A 20,634-nucleotide genomic window follows, 5' to 3' on the forward strand; every position below is an offset into this window, starting at 1 on the left:
TACTCCAAAGTATTAGTGGCAGATAGTTGGTGGTATTTTCAGGTTTGGCTATTTTCACCGACATTAAAAGTCATAATTATTAAGTTTACCTACACAATCAATTTTATGTCTAGAACCATAGAACACTACAGCACAGAAAACAGGCTATTCGGCCCTTCTAGTCTGTGCCAAAATATTATTCCGCTAGTACCACTGACCTGCACCTAGTCCATAACCCTCCAGACCTCTCCCATCCATGTATCTAATTTATTCTTAAAACTTAAGAGTGAGCCTGCATTCACCATGTCAGATAGTAGCTCATTCCACACTCTCACCACTCTGAGTGAAGTTGTTCCCCCTAAACCTTTCCCCTTTCACACTAAAGCTTTTTACTTTAAGAGCCATAGACGTACAAAAGTATCTTTCAGGTTGCAGGTTATGTTAAGTGCTGGGCAGTAAGGGATGGGGTGGGGGAGACAGAGAAAGGTTGGATAGTGTTGAGAGGGAACTCCTAGGGTGTGGAAACACTGGGGAGGAGGTTGGTGTGGTGTGGCAATAGGAGGTTCGATACAGCTTTAGAATAACTACCCTACTTTTCAGTTCTCTCTTTTCAGAAATAAAGCCAAGTGCTTGGTTAGTTTTTTTTTAAAAAATGGCCTTTCTAATTATGGTGCAACCTTTACTGATTTGACGCATTTATATTCAAAGGTCCCTTTGTTTCTCGACCCCACCTAGACTCAACTTCCAAGTAATAAGGGACCTCCCTTTTCTTCTTAATAAAACACACTACCTCACATTTATCAGTTTTGAACTTCATTTTCCAATTACTTGCCCTTCTGCAAAGTTAATATCCTCTTGTAATGTGTTACATTCCCCCTCAGTATCAATTATCACCCTCCAATTTGGTGTCATCTGCAAATTTAGAAATTGTATTTTTGATTTCAAAGTCCAAATCATTAATGTATATTTGTAAACAGCAGGGATTCCAGCACTAATCCTTGTGAAACACCACTTTCCACCTTCTAAATCACTGAATAACTCCCAATTGCTGCTTTGTCTTGAAGCTGGCTAGCAATCATTCTATGACTTTTTATCTGACTCCGCATTCTGACCTTATCCATTAGTCTATTATGAGGCATCTTATCAAAAGCCTTTTTAAAATCCAGTAAATTACAGCTACTGCATTACCACTGTCTACTCTCGGTTATGTCCTCAAAACATTCAATAAAGTTGCATAAGCAAGCTTTTCCCTTTTGAAATCCATACAGACTATAATATATTTTTTGTTTCTAGATGTTCTTCTATTCTCTCCTTTAGTTGTGATTCCATTATTTTTCATTACATCATTTGTCATGCCTACCTGTCCCATCTATCTGGTAAATAACCAAAGCAAAATAATTATTTAATATTTCTGCCATCTCTGTATTGTTACTTGTGTATAATTCTACCCATCCCTTTTATGGTCCTATTCCCATCCCCAGCCTTCCTTCCTTTTACTGATGTCCTGTAAATATCTTCCTATTTTGTTTTCCGTTCTTGAGCTATGTTCCACCATGTGGGAATACTTGGGAAGCAATCACTGGATGTCTCAAAAGCGCCTTACAGCTTGTGAAGTACTTTTGAAATGTAGTCACTGTGTTAATGTAGGGAAGGCTGCAACATAGCAAGCTCCCATAAACAGCAATGTGACAATAAACAGATAATCTGTTTTCGTGACGTTAACTGAGCCCTGGACTTTGAACCTGGAATCTTGTGATTCAGGGACAAGGGTACCAGCTCAAAACATGGCTGACACTCAGAAATAGGAGGTGGTAATATAAGAACAGTATTCTACATAGTGTCTGCAGTGCATAGGATGTCCTCAGGTGCCTTAAAAAAAAAGGCACAAAGGTGAAAACATTAGGAGGGGTGACCCCCAAAACGTATGTTATAGAACTGGGTTTTGGGGAGAATGGAGGTGAAGAGACAGGGTCTTTCAAAGAGGCAATTCCAGAGTATAAGCCAAAACAGCTGCAGGCACAATGAGCCTATGTCAAAAGTTGCAGAATGACCAAGGAGGAAAATGCAGCACAGAGTATGAAATCAGGAAAGGGTCTTGACAACCAAGAGCATTGAGAATAGGTTCAGTTTGGGAAAGGCAGGGTGTGGGGGAAAGAGAGTGATGTGGAATTACTAAAAAATGATCGAGATGCCAATCAGCTTTCACAATGCTCCCATACCCCCACACAAGTTTTGAAGCAGCTTTTTAGGGCCACATAGGGTTAAGGCCTGAAGTCCAGTTATATTACGAAAGGCAGTTCTTAAAAGATTTTCCTTTCAGCAATCCCCCACCCTCTAGGTCAGGAAATGGTACTTATGGTCTGGTTGTGCTTGTAGAATTATATATGTTCAAAAGGACTACCCCAGCAATTGGAAGAACGTGAAACCTATTTGAGATAAACATTCAGCTGAGAATTTATTACAAATAAATACAGGTTTCTGCACTAAGATGAGTTTAAACAAAAACAAGGGCATGGAGCCCTGGAGCCAGCTCCAAAGTTGCGGCAGAAAAAGAGTTGGATGGCAGTAGAAAGAGCTGGTATGGTGGGGGCAGAAGACAGGTAGAGGGATCAAGGTAGAATGGAATTTTGTTCAGCAGGAGCAGCAGTAGCATGGAAACAAATAGTAGGAACGTCAGGGTAGGCAGTATTGTAGAAGACAATAGCATGTAACATCGTTTGTCTGGACATGCAATTAGGAGTCCCAGGGGTCAACAAGCAACAGTGCCAGCTACTTAAGAGGGCGACTTTGGAAGACTGTCGAAAGTATAATTAATAGGCAAGTTCTAATCGTAAATGTGTTACAGGACGTATTGCTCGACAGAAGGCAAACATGTTAGATGTTGCCTTAAGAACGTATCTACTATCCCATACTTCTATCCACTTTACAGCTAATTTCCAAAGTTTTCAACATTAATGCTGCAGTTTAGGCTGATCAGGCAGAAGGAAACTTCTATGGGACTATGGCTATTATCCAAGTTGCTCTATTGTGTACGAAGCCTATCATTTAAAATAAATATTATTCCACCATAAAAACAAATTAGTCATTTGTATTAGAATTATCAAGCTTCAGGCATATTTCTCATGGACTGAATTAAGTATTTCTACAATGTAACAGCAAACTGAAGTGCTAGGACAATATTTATTCATGATCTGTAGGCAGGTTTTTTAATACAAATTATAGCTACTATTCAGCATAAGCTGTAACACCCTTTACAAGGCTTATTTCTGCAGAACTTGACTATGCCATTATTTGTTATTTGCAACTCAGGACTAGAAGCAAACTCCTGTGATGCATAGAGAATGTCATAAAGTGCTTATAAGACCTCACTTCTTCAATACTGGTTGGTAATAAAAATACATAACTTACTTTGCAAAAACTTACGATATCTTCTTTAGTCAGTGTTTTCAGGTGTGCTACTTCAATGTTGTCTGTAATCATAAAGCAAGCACTCAATTATACATTTTCAATACCAAATATCTGAACATTCTGATGTTACAGAAAGCATTTTCAGCCCATTAGTCTAATTATGCTTCGTTCACAATAGTGATATAGATGCTTCAATAAAAATCTGCCTCACCAATTATAAATGTATTATGCAGATTAACTGAGTAACTAATTAAGTGTGGTAATAATTACTTTATGTACCATGTAAGGAGGCACAACAAACCACAGGAGTTTAAGCAATCATTCAAGATACTGACACAGTATTTTGCTCTAGCCGGATGTTCATGTTACACTTCTGAAATGGCATTTTTAAAATCAGTGACTTGAAAGTCCGATGGAATTATGCCAAAAACTGCTCTGTATTACACAGTCACTTAGACTGAAGTCAAAGTACATTTGTATTGCAGAACACATTAACACTTTCCTTTAGAAAAATCATAAGCATAGATTTTCGTCAACTTCACAGAACAAACACTGGCAGCTATTTTTTTTTACTGAAGTCGCTGGGATGTGATTTTCACTTTCATAGATGACCTTTCCCTCCTCTCTTTCAGTTTCACCCATCCTTCCTATCAGTTAGATACAGAGAATAGTCTACAATGTGGACTCAACCACCTCAATTATTACTACATAGCCAATGACACATTATATTTCCTTGTTAAAATAGGTTCGTATTAATTTTTCCCTTTTCTCAATGACAGAATGTTTTGACAGTATAAGGCAATGAAGAAGCTTGTGGAGCCAGGTGACCAGGAGCGGAGTGTAGGTCAAGTAGCAATCCAAACTAGCAAGAGATGAAGTAGCAATGCTCCACAGCAATTGGTGCCGGAGCCACGATTATTCAATCTGGACTCAGAAATTGGGAGTACAAATTCAAAATTTACAGATGCCACCAAATTGTGGGGTGGAGCTGAAAAGATGGGGTTATAGTTAATACCGTAGCAAAATACAAGACAATATTAATAAACTTGGAAAGTAGGTGTGCAATTAGCAAATTAAATTTCAATGTAGGTAAGTGTGAGAGGGGTGCATTTTGATATGAGGAATAAGGCCATACACTGCTGGATAGTAATAGACTAAAAAAGGGGTAAGAAGCAAAAGAATATGGATATACAAATAACTAAAAACATAGTTTAATAAGGCCATAAAAAAAAAAAGCAAACCAAGCACTGTGGTTCATTTCTGGAGACAGGATCCAAAACAGAAGTTGTGTTAAACTGTATAGAGCCTTGGTTGGTCCATATTTGGAGTACCTGCAGAGTTCTGGTAGAAAGGATATTGAGGCACTGTGGAAAAAGTGCAAAAATGATTCATGAGGGCAATAGGGGAATTGAAATGCCATACCATAGATTGTGGCATATTAGTTGACCTTTGAAGCTTTGGAAAATCCTTCCAAAAACAGGGCTTGACTTACGCACAGACACAGAATGGGAACCTCTGGTGTTGGTGTAAATGGTCGCCAGTTTGAAATTTGAAAAAAGTAACACCAGTAATTCAAATTACATCAATATGTCAACATTTTATTTAATGAAATAATTCTAAAGGATAGTTTGAACTACAATCATAACCATTTTAAAAACAATGAAATGCCTCCTGAGTCACTTTAGCTATGGCATCGTTGTAAAGATCCCACAGTGGATCGGGTATAGTGCGTTCCATTTCATAATTATCCCTCCACAAACCATCTTCCTCTTCCATTCATTGAATCGGATATACTATATTATTTTTAATGATCTGATGACAACATGTGCATTATCAGCGCATGCTACTGTGTTTTTGCAGCTGTCTGATGAATGACTGGAAACCAGTAATTTTGGCATCAGGCCTTTTGGTAGTCTCAGGGCGATCTTGGTCTTCTGTTGCAACACTAGACAATTTGGTTCCATGAAGCGGCAACGCTAACTAGCTGTTGCTATGAAATCTTTGCTGGACTCAGGGTTTGATTTGGTCCACTTAAGTATGTTTATACGCATTGCATTTCTGACAATGATTTAAAATTGATTATTTTTGAGGATCCATTCCAATACATACTTCCCAAGATCAGGTTAGTGGCTGGTCTCTGTTCTCAAAACGCATTTGTTCTCTGCATTTTCTTCAAGGTGGGATTCCTTTTTCCATTCTCGCACCAGTTTTTCCACTAACAGAATTTTCTTGCTGCAGCAATTATTTGACAAATCAGCAAACATCATCACTTTTAGCTTGAACCCAACTTCGTACTTCAAACTTTTTGCAGGAGGATTATTTCTGTTCATCAGTCACCATGCATAGTCTTGCTCTATGTGGGTGTCTCAAACTCCCACACATCATTTCACAACATGACCCACACCACCTGCATAATCGCATGCACTGACTGAAAAGGTGAACATAACTCTAAACATGTATTTGTCAGGTGAAAAATCTAAGCCAATTACTAATGTGAGCATAGCCTTAAATATGCACTTATTAGCTGAAAAATGGCAGATTGACCCATACACCGAATATAGGCCTAAAAATGCATTTTGGTGCTAGAAAGCCTTATATGCCAGGTCGACTTATACTCCACAATCTATGGTACTTGTATTTACAATCTAAACAGACTCTTTTCTCTATAAAGGCTGAGGGATGACCTGATAGAGAGGTTTTTAAAGATAATGAAAGGGTTTGAAATGTAAAGAAGTTATTTCCACATGTTGGGGAGTCCAAATTTAGAGATCATAAGGTGCAAAATAGTCACCAATAAATGCAATAGTGATTTCAGGAGAAACCTCTTTATATAAAAAAAGAGAAATAAAAATGTGGAATGTGCTATCACAAGTAGTACTGAAGTGGATAGCAAAGATGAAATTATGAAGAAGCCAGATAAACAGTGAGAAAAATGAAAGAATATGTGGATAGGATTAGATGAAGAGATGAGGGAGAAGGATCATGGTCAGCATCAACGTCTGCATAAACCAGTTGGACCAAATGACCTATTTCTCTGTTATAGGCTATGTAAGAACTGGTTAAATTCAGTAAATTGAAGTGAACACCTGGACATGCTCCTAACCAACAAATACCAAGTCAGCATGAAGCTGTCATTTTAGTGTCAAGTAGGAGTACATTTATGCATATCAGGAGGAGCCAAGATACTTAAAGAGGTGAACTCAGCAGTTTCAGCAATCAACTCCAGGGCCACTGCACTCTTTTGTAAGCAGGTGCCGTTCTCTTCACCTCTACAAAATTGTAGCCAGCTATAAGATGAGTCTGAGCTGATCTGACCAATATTGTAGTTCATCTCTATTCAGTGCCTCTCCCATGCAGCTCAAGATTGAGCATACATCAGAGGAATCATGGATTAAGATTGTAAAAAATCAATTTGTGGCATAACAACTACAGTGTTTCAGCAGTATTAAATAATTATTACAATGTTGGCCCAATGCCATAACAGAATATAATTTGTGACCATAATTCCTAAACCTTGGCTGTGTTTCTGCAGAGCACCACCAAGTATCTCATCACAGGCCAAAAAAGCCCAACGAGCCATCACGCCACACCACTTTCACGCTTTCTACAGGCTACAAAAAGAATTAGCAGAGGCCCAAGGGAAAAGGGCACCTGCCTTCAGTCTTGCCTGCAGCACAATAAGGAACATGGGAAGAAATCTCAAATTGCAAAGCAAAATAAGTAATTTTTGGCTTTTTGTTTTCAAGAAAGGAAACCATGTAGACTTCAGTAAATCATCGAGCTTTATATTGTGCGATTGTTTCAGTCCAAAAACAAGAAACAAGTTTGTATTGGGGTTAGGGCAACATTATTAGTACTCAGAAATTCTCAACAACATTTATTTATTTTAGCATACCTCGGTCAAAGTTGTACTGCTGAGAGATGATTTCACTCCAGTGCTTAGCACACTCAGCTGAGAGTTTCTTTGGTTTGTCAAGTCGCCTTATTGCTAGGGCCTGAACATGCTTGTGAAATGCCTCCTCTGTCATTTCCTCTATATGCTTTTCCATGGTTTTTAAAAAAGCCTCCACCCTGCTTTCCAGGTAGCTGGGTGCTCTTTCTGACTGAATGATAAAACGAAGTCCTTGTACACCATTTGCTCGCCGTGGACCACTAAATACAATGTAACCTACCATGAGGGAAAGGAGGCTTCAAGTAAGTGCAATTCTTAAAAATAACTGTTTAGATATAAAAGTCAATTACAGTTTATATAATTTCAAATCTTAGATTAAAAATAGTTTGAATAATTCCACAACATTAAATAAAAATGATGATATAATTCATGCTAAAACATTTCCTTGCAGTTGCCAATAAAGACTCAAATATTTGTTTTCAGAGGTTACCCAAGTCAGGTGGCAAAGAAGGAACAGGGTAGGAATACATAGGAAGAGGAGTTAGGTAATTCCCTCAGATCTATTCCATCATTATATTAAGTTATGGCCTGGGTGTACATGAACTCAATTTATCCACCTTTGATGCATGCCTCTCGATACACTTACCTAATAAAAATAGGTCAATCTCAGCATTAAATTTCAATTTGTCCAACATCCAAAACTTTTTAAAGAGAGTCCCAAATTTCCACTCCCGTTTGTGAGAAAGAAATGCTGAGATTTCATAAGAGCATAAGAAATAGGAGTCATCCACCACTTTTCAGCCCCTGGTGCCTGCTCTGCCATTCAATGTGATCATGATTGATCTTCTATCTCCGCTCCACTTTCATAGCCACTTCCCATATTCCTCGATTCCTTGAGAAATCAAAAATCTATTCATCTCAGCCTTGAACATGCTCAACGGTATTCACCACACTGTGGAATTATCTACCTGAGAGGGTGTCAGAACCGTCCAAGTGAAGAAATTTCTCCTCCTCAGTTCTAAATGATCGACTGCTTATCCTGAGGTTGTAATACGGTGTTCTAAATTCTCAGCCAGGGGAAACAACCAGTTCTGTCCAATTACTTAGCGTAGTTGGGAATAGGAAGTTATAAAAGTATACAGAGAGCCTATTTACACTGCCTCCTCAGCATCATCTGCAAGTGGACATAGAACTCTCCCTTCCTTCATCCAAGTCATTGATAAATGTGGAGAAAATTTAAGGCCATAGTGCAGATCCCTGGGGAGAGCCACTTGTTGCATTCCACCAATCAGTATGATCCCTTTTTCCCTAACTTCCAACCAGTTACTGACCCATGTCACAAGGTTACCTTCAAATTGAGCACTTTTAATTTTTGCTAATAATCTCATGTAGAATCTTATCAAATGCCCTCTGGAATCCACACAGACAACACTCGTCTTCCCAGATTTCAAAAAAAAAAATCAAGTCAGACGCCTCTCTTTGATCAGCTCATACTTATTTTGCTTAGATACTTTGCCTATGATGATAGATTCCAGTAACTTCTTCACAACTAGGATTAAGCGGGCAAGTCTGTAGCTTCTTGTTTCTCCTTCCACCTTTTTTTAAATATTGGAATTACATTTGTGGTTTTCTGATCCAAAATGCATAATTCATGATTCTAGAAAGCTTTGGAAAATTATAAACTAATGTAACTGCAACTTCTTCAACCATTTGCTTCAATCTCATGAGATGGAAACCAAAACGTCCTGGAGACTTGTTGAGGCATGTGTTCATAACTTTTCTTTGAAACATATTAAATCTAATAAGTTCCTGACCGACATACTTTAAGGTTCCTTTTAGCTGCTAGTATCTTGCCCTCTTCCTCTACTGTGAGAATGGATCACACATTTGTTTAATAAAATTCCACTTTTCATTTTCTTTGCTACATTTCATACAAACTGCACTCTGATAGCTATCACCTGCAGTTAAAATGTAACATTTTGCTGTCATGCTCGAGTTTGGCCAGTGCAGTATAGTATAGTTACAACCTTTAGCATGTGTGGGGCACTATTTAAAAGGATGGCCCAGAACATCCAGTTAGTGACAGAGCGGGAGCGCATACAACTTACTGCATTCAAAACTGCAGCATTCCATTTTTGGGTTAGAACCTTAGGAACTTCCTCTTCTGCCTGCAGCACAGATCCATTGTGAGGTGTGTAGTGAGACCCAAGATGCAATTGCAGTCATGCCACACCATCTCCCCTTCACACCTTCAGTTCAGTGACTTTCAGTGATTTATAAATGCACTTGTCATCTAGTTTTAATTGTAAGATTTCCCCTCTCCCCACCACTGCTCACCACACCCAGCACAAGGTGGTGGTGGTGGTGGTGTGTGTGTGTCCGGGGTGGGGGGGGGGGGGGGGGGGGGGGGGGGGGGGGGCAGGGCCACAGGTGACAGAGATGCTGGAGTGCTCTACTTCTAACATTGATTTAAAAGGCTGTGCTCATGAGCAGGCTTTATGCCTGAGAGCTCTAATTAAATCAAAGGTAAAGGTCTGTGTTAATGCTGCCCAAACAGACAAGTTTGTATGCTGACAGATCCCAGAGGGACCATCAATGAGGGCTCCCATGGAGCTATTTCTGGCAAACTTCTGGATTGGGGCATAAACGTGCTCCCCAGAACTTCGATGCCATTGCGGCCCCCAATAGCAGCGAACATCTGAGTGTTCACCAACATTGGGACTGGAAGATGTGGGCCAACATGTCCTCAGTTTGTTACATACGCTTCTGAGCTGCATCCTGAAATGGATGAATACATTCTCATTCATAAACGTCCCTAACCAATTACTGCAAGGGTGCGGGGATAGGCTAAAGAAAGGAAGGTACATGCTCTCTTCACTTCCCATTGACGTTTACAGGCATTTTGAGCCTTATATCTGCTGATGGATATCAGTAGTCAGGAGGTCCATCTCATAAGTCCAACACACAGCTGCAGGCCTTAAGGGTCTGCATTGACTCTCAGGTTACCTCCCTCTTCTAGCAGTGCAAGACCCTGCCATGCTAATATTGGTACCCCTGAGCATATGCAAGAGCCATGCACTTTGTGTGTTCAGCCTTGCAAGAAACCCAGAAATGCTGTGTTGTGAGATCAGGCTAGTAATTTCAGTCAGCAGGTCACGTTCTACTTTTAGTATGCGTTTTCAGGATTCAATTTTCCAGCTATTCCCTTTCCTGAAAAAGTTGCAAATCAGTTAGTCTTGTCTTCAGAAATGGGTTTTCCTTACATAATATAAATTCCTATACCTTAGCTTTAAAAAGACAGGTGTAAATGGAGAATTGTACCCAAGACGTACAGAAGTTCATTGGGGAGGGGGGTGGTTGGGTGCAGACAGGGAGAAACCCAAGGGAATAGGGCCTTTAAACAGTTTGGGGTTACACTTGAACACCACTTCCCACGCATGCCCAACCAAGTTACCAAAATGGTGACATTAAATGCTCAACCTGGAAGTGGATAGGTTTTAAAAAAAAAAATCCATGCCAATCTCTGGGGATCCAAGCTTCAGTCACAGTCTGGATGTCCCTGATAGGGGCTGGGATACCTCATCTTATCAGGCATAACTGCCTCTCAACATTTTGTTAAGTTCCATTGAAGCTGGAACAGTGGTTGAGTCAATGCACTTGGCATTCCTCGATGTCAGTTGCCTCTTTTTGGGGAAAGGTAGAAGGTCCATCTTCAAAGAATTCCGCAGAGCATTCTAGTGTGTAGTTTCCAGATATTCCAAACACCTTGTAAAAAAAATACTCATTACCCGAGGAGCTTCTTCCAAGGCCTAGGTGAGCAAGATTTTGGAACCTTTTACAGCTCCTTCATTGGGGAAAGGAATTTCTGGACTCAAGCAAGGAAACCTTTACTGCAAGCTCAAACCTGTCTCCTCCCTTTTCAGCATCTGTCAGTGAAGGGAACAGAAGTTTAACCCACCTCGCCCCACTATGATAGGGATTTCAGGGTTTAGGAGGAGGAAGATTTAGCCCCACCAGGCTGAGATAATTTTCCTGCCTTAACTCCCCTGCTTCACTTCTGTTTTTCTCCCATCTTCTCTAACTTCCTGGACTCCAACCGCTCAAGATTAAAGGGGAGTTCAAGTGTTGAAACTATAATTCCAACACAATGCTCCAGAATCCAATGTTGCATCAACTGAGCTTCTGAAAAGATATGTGAATAACGTTATTATTTTACACTTGCTAATTGTTTTTCCAGTTCATTATGTAATTATGAAATTAACTTGGATTTAGAAAATATGAATAGCTGTTTATTAGGAAAAATACTCTCACATACAAATTAGGAACAGTATAATCACTTCGGACATAAGATTAATGCTATTGATTTAGGGAGCAAAGTAAAGTCACAATGTTAAAACCATTGCCATTTTCTACTACCAGCAGTTAGTATTGCTTAACTATAGAAAGTTTTAAAAGCATGGAAATCAAAAACAGAATGTGCTTAGCATTCCATTATACTGACCTTTGTGCATATATCTGAAAAAATGTCAAACCATGAGAACTTTGATGGCTAACAGAATCAAAAGGTTCATTTCTACAAAATTAACTGTAAAAATTCACTAAGATTTTCCATTAAATTGTTAAGTGACCACATACAATTGAAACATCTTACTCATTAAACTGGTCATCGTTTTGATCTTACAATCGAAGGCACTTGACCTACCTAACTGTTCTTTGGTCCGCAGCGTGTTGAAGCATGGCTCTGATATGATTTGACAAAAAAGCTCCAGTAACATATTTTCATGGGTGTTCTGCATGTCTGTCTGGTAATAGATCTCAATCCCACAGTTGTTGTGCACCTCATTCCTTTGCTGGTACACAAACCATCCTCCTGTACATGGTGCACAGGATAAAAGCAATCACTAGGTTATGTACAGAAACGCACCTGCTCTCTCAGCATCTTAGTGATAGGAAATTACTTTATTACAACCCTGACGAGTAGACTTGCAGCTAATTCAAACCGTCATCAGCAATCTTTCTCAAGGAGGAGTACCAATTAGCAACAGACTGAAACAATACATCTCTTTTAATCAATTTTCTTCCAAGTGAGCTAAAAATAAAAAGTAATTAGGTTCTTCTTACAAGGCAGTCTGAAATATTGCTGGTTATTTTTAATTATACTATACAACAATTGACAGGTTGCAGGAATTAAAGCAGAAAACTTTGAAAATTAGATTATTAATTCTTATTTCAGCTTGATTTACAAAATGCTGCATCCTAAATATTATTCTCAATGCCCTAGCAACCAAGAACACTCAGCTTAAATATAATGTTTGTATCTGAAATGAAAAAGGATGAGCTGAGTAAACTCATTCAGAACAGTCTCCTAAAATAAGCTTGAAGGATCTATTCATCGGCAGCTATTTTATGGCCATATCCTGTTGTGCAGTTTAATTCAGATAGGCTTAAGAAATCTGAAACAGCACTCAAAACATTCTGATTTTGACTTTGAAATGACACAATGTATAATTAAAACATGGGTCTCAATTTACATTAGTGAAAGATGCTATTAAATATTTGAGTGGCATAAAGACTTTGATCTTCATTTGCTTTTATGGTTATGGTGATGCACTTGATATTTGTTGATTATATTCCAAACACTAGCAACAAATATATACTTTTAAACCTACACACCAAGGCCTCCAGCTAATTAATAGTGGGAGCTGCACAGCTAAATGCAAATGCTATAACAGCAAATTGAGGTTCAAAGAAACAAGGATTTAAATAAATAAACAAACAAACAAACAAACCAACCTGTTCTTTGGGCCAAATACTTGCCCTATTTCTAAAGTTATCTACAAAAGAGCCCAAATTTATTCATCCCTCATCATGTTGAAACTTTAGGGCCCTTAAAGATATCTGAATTCTGAGCACTGTTTATGATAGTTGACTTGAAAAAAGCTTCGTGGTTATAAATTATAAGATTACAAAAACTAATGTGGGCAAGTACCTCAAAGAATGCAACGTTTTAATACAACAGTCATTTACAATAACAATGTTAGCAATACATTGCTCCTGCTGCAAATGTGGATAACAATATCTTAACATTAACAATTGTACAGCACTATTAAATTTATTTAATGTCCAATCATAACTCCCAGCTTACTTTGGTAGCCGCTGATTTTTGCTTGGACCAATTAGTTCAATTTTGCTTTATTCAGCTTAAACTAAGAAATGGTAACCAGGTTATTTTTAAATCACTGCCGGAAAAGAATATATGTCAGAATACAATGCTATGATGGCTTTACTATAAAACTGTTTTTATTATGGAATTATTCCTTTTTGGAAGTCGTCCATATTTAATTTCAGAATATATTTTTGCAGCATTTTCTGATCATCTGGAATGGGAAAAATTGAAGCAGCATGGCTAGAGTTGTTACAAGATTCAGTTAGTCTGGAGATGGTGGCCTTTCTGATAAAGCAAAAATATCTGAATCAAAAGAGCCTCTTCCTCTAACCAAGTCTCCTGATCTACTCAAAAATAGTTCAATTAGCAGCTTTTCCTGAATGAGGGGAATATTTCTAAAAAAAGTTATACCACTTAAATCTTCGCCAACAACCCCCCTCCAACAATCCCTTCACTGTGATAGTTTTGTCATCTCTAACTGACGTTGCCCACTTCCCTTTGTTTTATCAATGACAGCAAGAGCTATATAAATACCAGGTAGAGATATATTTCTTCAGGAATGACAGGAATCTCCCTCTCTGGTCAGTAAGTTGACTTATTTTTTTCCCTGCTGAAATTGTGCAAAATATTTTGCTTAATGCAGAGTAGTTTGATGAAAAAGAAAAGAGCTGGTCTAATTAGGGGATCGTAATGCAAATAATTTCAGTAAAAAGCAGAGGCACTAAATACATTTGCTAAATCTGGTGTGCATAGCTTCATTGTAACTTGTGAATTACATATTATATTATGTTGATTATTTTCACTGTTTTATTTATTTTCACTGTAATCCTATGATTGTATTAGAATAATTAGCATAAAATTATATTAAAGCCTTATCCTGCATTAGTCATTATTCTGAAGTTTGGTTGCAATGCCTTAGTTTTAACTTAGTCTCAGTTCAATTTCAATGAATAGATAAAAGGTGGAATCTCAAAACATAAATGGGCAAGCCAAGAGCAAAAAAGAATGCAAACTTAACTTACGGTCAGGAAGTTGCACCTCTCTGTATCGAGTAAGCTGACTGGGAAGAAGAGGTTTAGTATGAGCATGCTGAATCAGGGTGTCTTCGACCATCTGTATAATACTCAAAGAAGCCTGGAATGGAGAGAATACATTAAATGTTAAAACATTAAAATTAAAAGCTAACACCTTTAAGTTGTACATGTCTGATTGAAATTAATTCAGAATGCCAGTGAAAATTAAAAATTAACTGCTGGTAGAAACTAAAATAAAAACAGAAAATGCTGAAAAGGTACAACGGATCAGCCAGCATTTAATAGAGGAAACAAAATAGTTAGACATTTCATATGTATACCCCTCCATCAAAATTGAAGACCAAAGAAATGAGCAAGCATTTTAGTATGACTGAGAAAGAAAAAGGGGGACAGGGTGGGGGGAGGAGCAGAAAAAAGCACATTTAGAAAGCACCTCTCACATCAAGACATACCAAAGCACTGTAATTCCTACAATTAAAAAGGAAGAAGTTAAGAGATCTATGGACTAATTATAATTAGTTCAATGTCAGTTGAGAGAAAGATAATGGGATCCTTACTCAAAGATGCAAAAAATAAATCTAGGGCTGAATATTAACCTGGAGCAGGGGAGGGGGCTGGTTTGCAGTTGGGAAGCCTGGAAGAAAGAAGGTTCTGCCAAATTTAATGGCAAGACCCAATTGACATTTTGTTCTGTCTCCATTTGCTGGCCACAGCAAGTCAGATTTGAGTTTGGCTGGTTGAGGGTTCTATAGGCCTTCAGCACCAGGCTGCAGCCAAGAAATCAGGCAAACTGGAGCAGGGGTGAGTAGAGCAGGGCAACAATCGGGAAGATCAGATGCCTCATGGGGAGGAGACTAGAAGGATCCGATGGGGTTTGGAGATTGGAGGCTTCATTGAGGGGACTGGAAGGGTCTGGGGAGGAAGCTGCCTGATCGAGTTGGTGATGGAGGTATACCGGATTCTGCAGCTAAGTGCAAGGGTACTTTCCTCCTGGGTCCCTTTATCCACTAGGGTTCCAAGGCCTGGAAAATTCAGCTGGCTAGGGTTAAACTTAAAATGGTGGTTGAGTGAGTGAAATGCAACTTCATAGTAATATTTAAATTGTTAATTCGCCTTCTATGAATGGGCTGATTGCCTGCTCCAGGCTTGCCTCTTAAAAACTGGAAATGAACAGTTTGGTATTGAGATTCAGATTTTTAAATATCCTACCCAACTCTGTCTGCTTTGTCAGTTAGCATTCATCTCCCACCCCCCCTAGAAATTGAAAACGAGCTTACTCAGCATGAGATTCACAAGGGAAGGTTATGCTCATCCAACCTTACTGAATTCTTTGAAGTAGCAGGAAGGGTAGATCAAAAGGTAAATGCTGTAAACAGATATATATTTCCAAAAAGCTTTCAATAAAAAAGGCACCACACAGTAATCTCATGACTCCTAATATTCTGACCATAGTTATGAGACAAAGCCGAATTGGCTAAATTAAAAATAAAGTAGGGGTTAAAAGAATGCAAAAGGGTAGGAAACAGTGTTCCACAAGATCACCATTTACAGAAAGAATTTGAACTCTGGAATTGGAAGTACCAATTCAAAATTTGCAGATGTCACCAAATTAGGGCTGCAGTTAATAAAGAGGAAGGCTGCAACAAAATACAAGATAGATTAATAACCTTGCACAATGATCATGTAGTTAGCAAGAACTTCAATATAGACAATTGGGAGGTTGTACATTTTGGTAGGAATACTTCTTGGAAATTGCCTAAATGCAGGAGTAGAGAAATCAAATTAGTGCCACAGGTTAAAAAGGACATTAACAAGCAACAGGGCTCATTTCTAGAAGGACATAATTGAAAAGCAGAGAAGTTATGTTAAACCTGTTGTTAGACTTCGCCTTTTGGCACATTGGTATAATTGATAAGGCTTAATTATTAAATTGCAGTGTACATAAGCTTAGTGATTAAAAAGTCTGAATTTGTATGTATTACCAGGATGATTCGTGAATTTTGGGCTATGTTGTTACAAAAGTTTTAAAGTTGGCATCTCAAAGTGCCAAATACTGTGATGTAGCTTTGAGGAAGAACATGTGGCTCCTTTGGAAGTGAACTGAAGTTATAGCGAGGACACATTTGCATATTTGGGTTCCAGTGAGTCTAGGTTAGCAGTAACGAGAAGCCAAAGCTATACTGTTGATTGGCCAGGAAGATGGCCTGAGAACTAGATGTTCCATGGCCTCTGGCCAAAGATACAAGCTATGGTTTAGCTGTGAGAAGGGACACCAAGGCTGCAAAACTGATTGGCTAGAAGACTGGTCATAGGCCTAGAATGTTCTAAGGAGCTCTGGGTCAGAGATACAAATCAAGGTTAAACTGTTGTGGGGAAACTAGGAATGCTCTTCCCAATGGTCGAGAGTTGTAAATGTTGGGTTAGAAGTTGTCACTTGTGTTGATCCAGATGCACATACTTGGGCTAAATGTTGCAAAGTGTCCTGCAAAAGGGTATAAACTAGAGGTGCATCACTGAGGCTTTGTGCTTGCTAAGGGTTAGCATTTGCTGCAGGACATTTAAGGGAGGGGGGCGGGCGTATGGAGAGAGATGGGGTATATCACAAGAGAGAGTTGGGAGTAGAGCACTTGCTCAGGAGTTAGTATTTGCATTGGACATTGCCAGTTGACAGGCATGTGTCATGGGTTGCCAAAGAATCCAGTTTAGACTTAGTTAGTGACTAAAGCAACTGTCACAGGGCTGAGGATTGCCTCGGTATAGACAGGTTTGCTAGGGCTAAAGATATTGCCATACAAGAGAGTGAAGGAAAATGTATAACCATGTTGATTCCTCAGGAATCAGTCAGTTGAAGTCTATCTTGGGAGAACCAGTAGTAAAGTAGTCTTAGTCATTTTGGGAAAGCTAGAGTCTTTGTTAGAAAGCTGTTTCCACCAGAGAGAGGACATTCAGCAGGCAGCTATAAAGTGCAGCTTCAGCTGTTACAGTGGAATGGAAGGTTCAATAGTTAAAGGTAGACTGGGAAATTGTGGCTTGGGAAAAGGATCCACTAGAATTAAAGTCTTAGAGCTGCAAAGAGATCTCTATGTCTGAGATCTTGGAGTTAAGTTGACCAAGTTAAAATCTCAAAAGGACATAGTAAGTCAAAAGAGCAGATTCAAGGAACCAAGAGAAGATCCCATAAGTCCCAGGTTCCATGGGAAAGACAGATCGACAAGCGTTTTGTGCCATGCCTCGACTACTCAACTGTTAAGTATCAATCTTTATTGTCCAATAAACCTTGTTAGTTTGCATTCTAAATTAATGATTGTCCTTTTTGTCAACATAGAAAATTTTCTTGTTGAGGAATAACCAACTCTGGGATTCAGTGTAGAGCCCAAATCCCTACATCATAAAGAACCTCAGTGGGACCACACTTAGGAGGGCTGTCCACAATACTGGTCTCCATATTACAAAAAAAAGGGTTAGAGAGTCACTGGAGGAGGTGCAGAAAGAAACGAGAACCAAGGGGTTATATCTATCAGGAAAGATTGAACTGGGGCTCTTAGAAGGCTCAGGGGATGACCTAGAAGTCTTTGAGATTTGGAAAAGCTTTGGTGGGGTGGCCACGGAAGACATTTTTATTTGCAGGGGAGCCTATAACTAGGGGGTCAGAGTCATTAATAAATCCATTATGGAATTCAGGGGAAATTTATTTACCCAGAGAGTGGCTATAATGTGGAGCTTACTACAACAAAGAAGAGTTGAGGTGGCTGGCATTGATGTATTTAAGGGGAAGCTAGATAAACACATGATGGAGAAGGAATTAAGGGATATGTAGTTGGGGTTTTAGATGAAGGATAGGAGGCAGCAAATGGAGCATAAACATTAACATGGAGCTGGGCTGAATGGCTAGTTTCTGCTCTGGTAAGTACTGTGTGATACTATGTAACATTTACGATCAATTCATTATTTTTGAAGTATATTCACTTATCTAGAAAAGGGTAGCACAGTCAACTGGCATGCAGCAAGGTTTCACATACAGCAAGGAAATAAATGGTCAGTTAATAAGCCAGAATTTGCTGGTGAAATAATGGTGCATTAAAGGTGCAAACTGTTACTAGTGTACAAAAAAAAAAACAAGAAAGTGATACTTCCTGAGTTGTGAATCATCATAAATTGCTCGACTAAATGCCACAACTGATCACAGGCAGTACTGAATTCAAGGTAAACAATGTCACACTATCCTTCACAAGCCTAAATGCAATTGAGCTGCCCTACAGAAATACCATTAACTTCCAATCCAACCTGACAGCACTGCACAGAGAGGAGACTCTTTTGCATCAGACTGAACTGTTAAATTATGTTATTTCTGCACGAGACTAAATCAATACCATTCTTCCACTGATCAGGACAATAACACCACAGAGAAGAGAATAGAATTTTTTTTAAAAAAGCTCTCATCTCCCATTCTGCCTGCTGCAAGATATTATCCCACAATGCCTATAGCTTTTGCTAGCTTGGGAACTGTCCTTTCTGCAGCTCCATACTATACGGACACAAAACTACTAAGAGGAGTTTATGTAAAGAGGAGTTTAAGATGGCTGATCATTGAGAAGAAATGCCTAGATTTAGTTTACTCAAGGTGATTCAGGAGTAATAGATAGCTTTGACCAAAAGCATCGCAAGGTAATGTTTGACACGCTCAAGATAAATCAGCACCAGTATATTTATCAATCACATTGAGTGGGATTAACGGGTTGAATGACCTGCAAACTGTTTCATCAGAAACTATGAAATTGTTTCTATCCTGCTAAAAGCTGCTCCAAGCCTTGCAGTAGTTCCTATATTGGGAATTGCAAACTTTGAAATTATTACTGTCTTTTTCATAAGATAGTTAAAAGGGATTTCTAAAAGGAGAAATATGAACATTTTAACGTAAAGCAGGGACTAAATGCAAGGGATATCCAATACACAAATGGCAAAATGTCACCTGTGTTTCACATTTGGAGTAAGAAACAATTTCTGACACCTTACGCTTTGCTCAACAGGAGATAACAGTGGCGAGTTGACATTTTTTTAAACTTAGATGCAATCACAAACCCAATTAGAATTAACAGCAAGTGCGTACAATGAGTAAGCAAAAGAAGTTAAGATGAGTTAGTTTAAAATGGATGTGGGTAAATATCTAATTGGGGCTGGGACTAGGATTCACAGGATTAGAAAGAGATCAAATACTCCACAGTAGACATGGTTGTTTGCTTTAGCGAGGGGGAAGCAAAATAATATTACCACTGTCAACACCCCTTTGTCACATTGTCTATGACATATTTGGCAACCTCTTCTTTGCCTCCACCTATCACTGGCCCTCTATCCACCCCCTTCAACCAGCTTATATTTCACCTCATTTCTATATTTCCTTAGTTCTGATGAAGAGTCATATGAACTCGAAAACTTTAACTTTTATTCCTCTCCACGGATGCTGTCAGATCGGCTGAGTTTTTCCAGCTATTTGTGTTTTTATTTCAGATTTCCAGCATCCGCAGTATTTTGCTTTTATATTAAAATAAAACACCATTTAGAGACAGAGGTTAGAATTGATTATTGAAGATATGCATACATGTAGAGGACAGGAAAAGTACTTTGAACCGATCTTAACTCACACCCATTGTTAAAGGGAGAGCAAATGCATCAAAATGATGTCTGGGCACTTATATGCTGCTTACACTGGTGCCCAGGATGCTGCCATTTTAGGTGGGGCCTGAAATCAGGATGAAATACCAGAGAAAAATAAAAATACTTGGAAAAACTCAGCAGGTCTGGCAGCATCTGCGGAGAGGAACACAGTTAACATTTCGAGTCCGTATGACTCTTCAACAGAATTAAGTAAAAATAGAAGAGAGGTGAAATATAAGCTGGTTTAAGGTGGGGGGAGACAGGTAGAGCTGGATAGAGGGCCAGTGATAGTGGAGATAGCCAAGAGATGTCGTAGACAGAAGGACAAAGGTGTTGAAGGTGACATTATCCACGGAATGTGCTAATTAAGGGTAGAAAACAAGACAAGCAAGGTACAGATAGCCCTAGTGGGGGTGGGGTAGGGTGAAGGGAAGGGATCCAAATAGGCTAAAAGGTAGAGATAAAACAATGGATGGAAATACATTTAAAAATAATGGAATAGG

The 20,634-nt window shown here is 38.9% G+C and overlaps 1 protein-coding gene across 7 annotated transcripts in view; it reads right to left on the reverse strand.

Moving 5' to 3' along the window:
* The window catches only part of ide (insulin-degrading enzyme), a 133,205-nt gene that overhangs the window by 21,187 nt on the left and 91,384 nt on the right, over positions 1–20,634 (reverse strand). For 6 of the 7 annotated variants that reach the window (XM_041209437.1, XM_041209436.1, XM_041209435.1 and 3 more), the window contains 4 exons: positions 14,468–14,579; positions 11,982–12,149; positions 7,283–7,555; positions 3,388–3,449 (listed from right to left, as the gene is read on the reverse strand). In XM_041209437.1, coding sequence (XP_041065371.1) covers positions 3,388–3,449; positions 7,283–7,555; positions 11,982–12,149; positions 14,468–14,579 — 615 coding nt within the window. The remainder of the gene's footprint in view (positions 1–3,387; positions 3,450–7,282; positions 7,556–11,981; positions 12,150–14,467; positions 14,580–20,634) is intronic. The other variant, XM_041209439.1, reaches the window with a different exon arrangement.

Source organism: Carcharodon carcharias, chromosome 17 (assembly GCF_017639515.1).
Source record: "Carcharodon carcharias isolate sCarCar2 chromosome 17, sCarCar2.pri, whole genome shotgun sequence".
NCBI lineage: Eukaryota > Metazoa > Chordata > Chondrichthyes > Lamniformes > Lamnidae > Carcharodon > Carcharodon carcharias.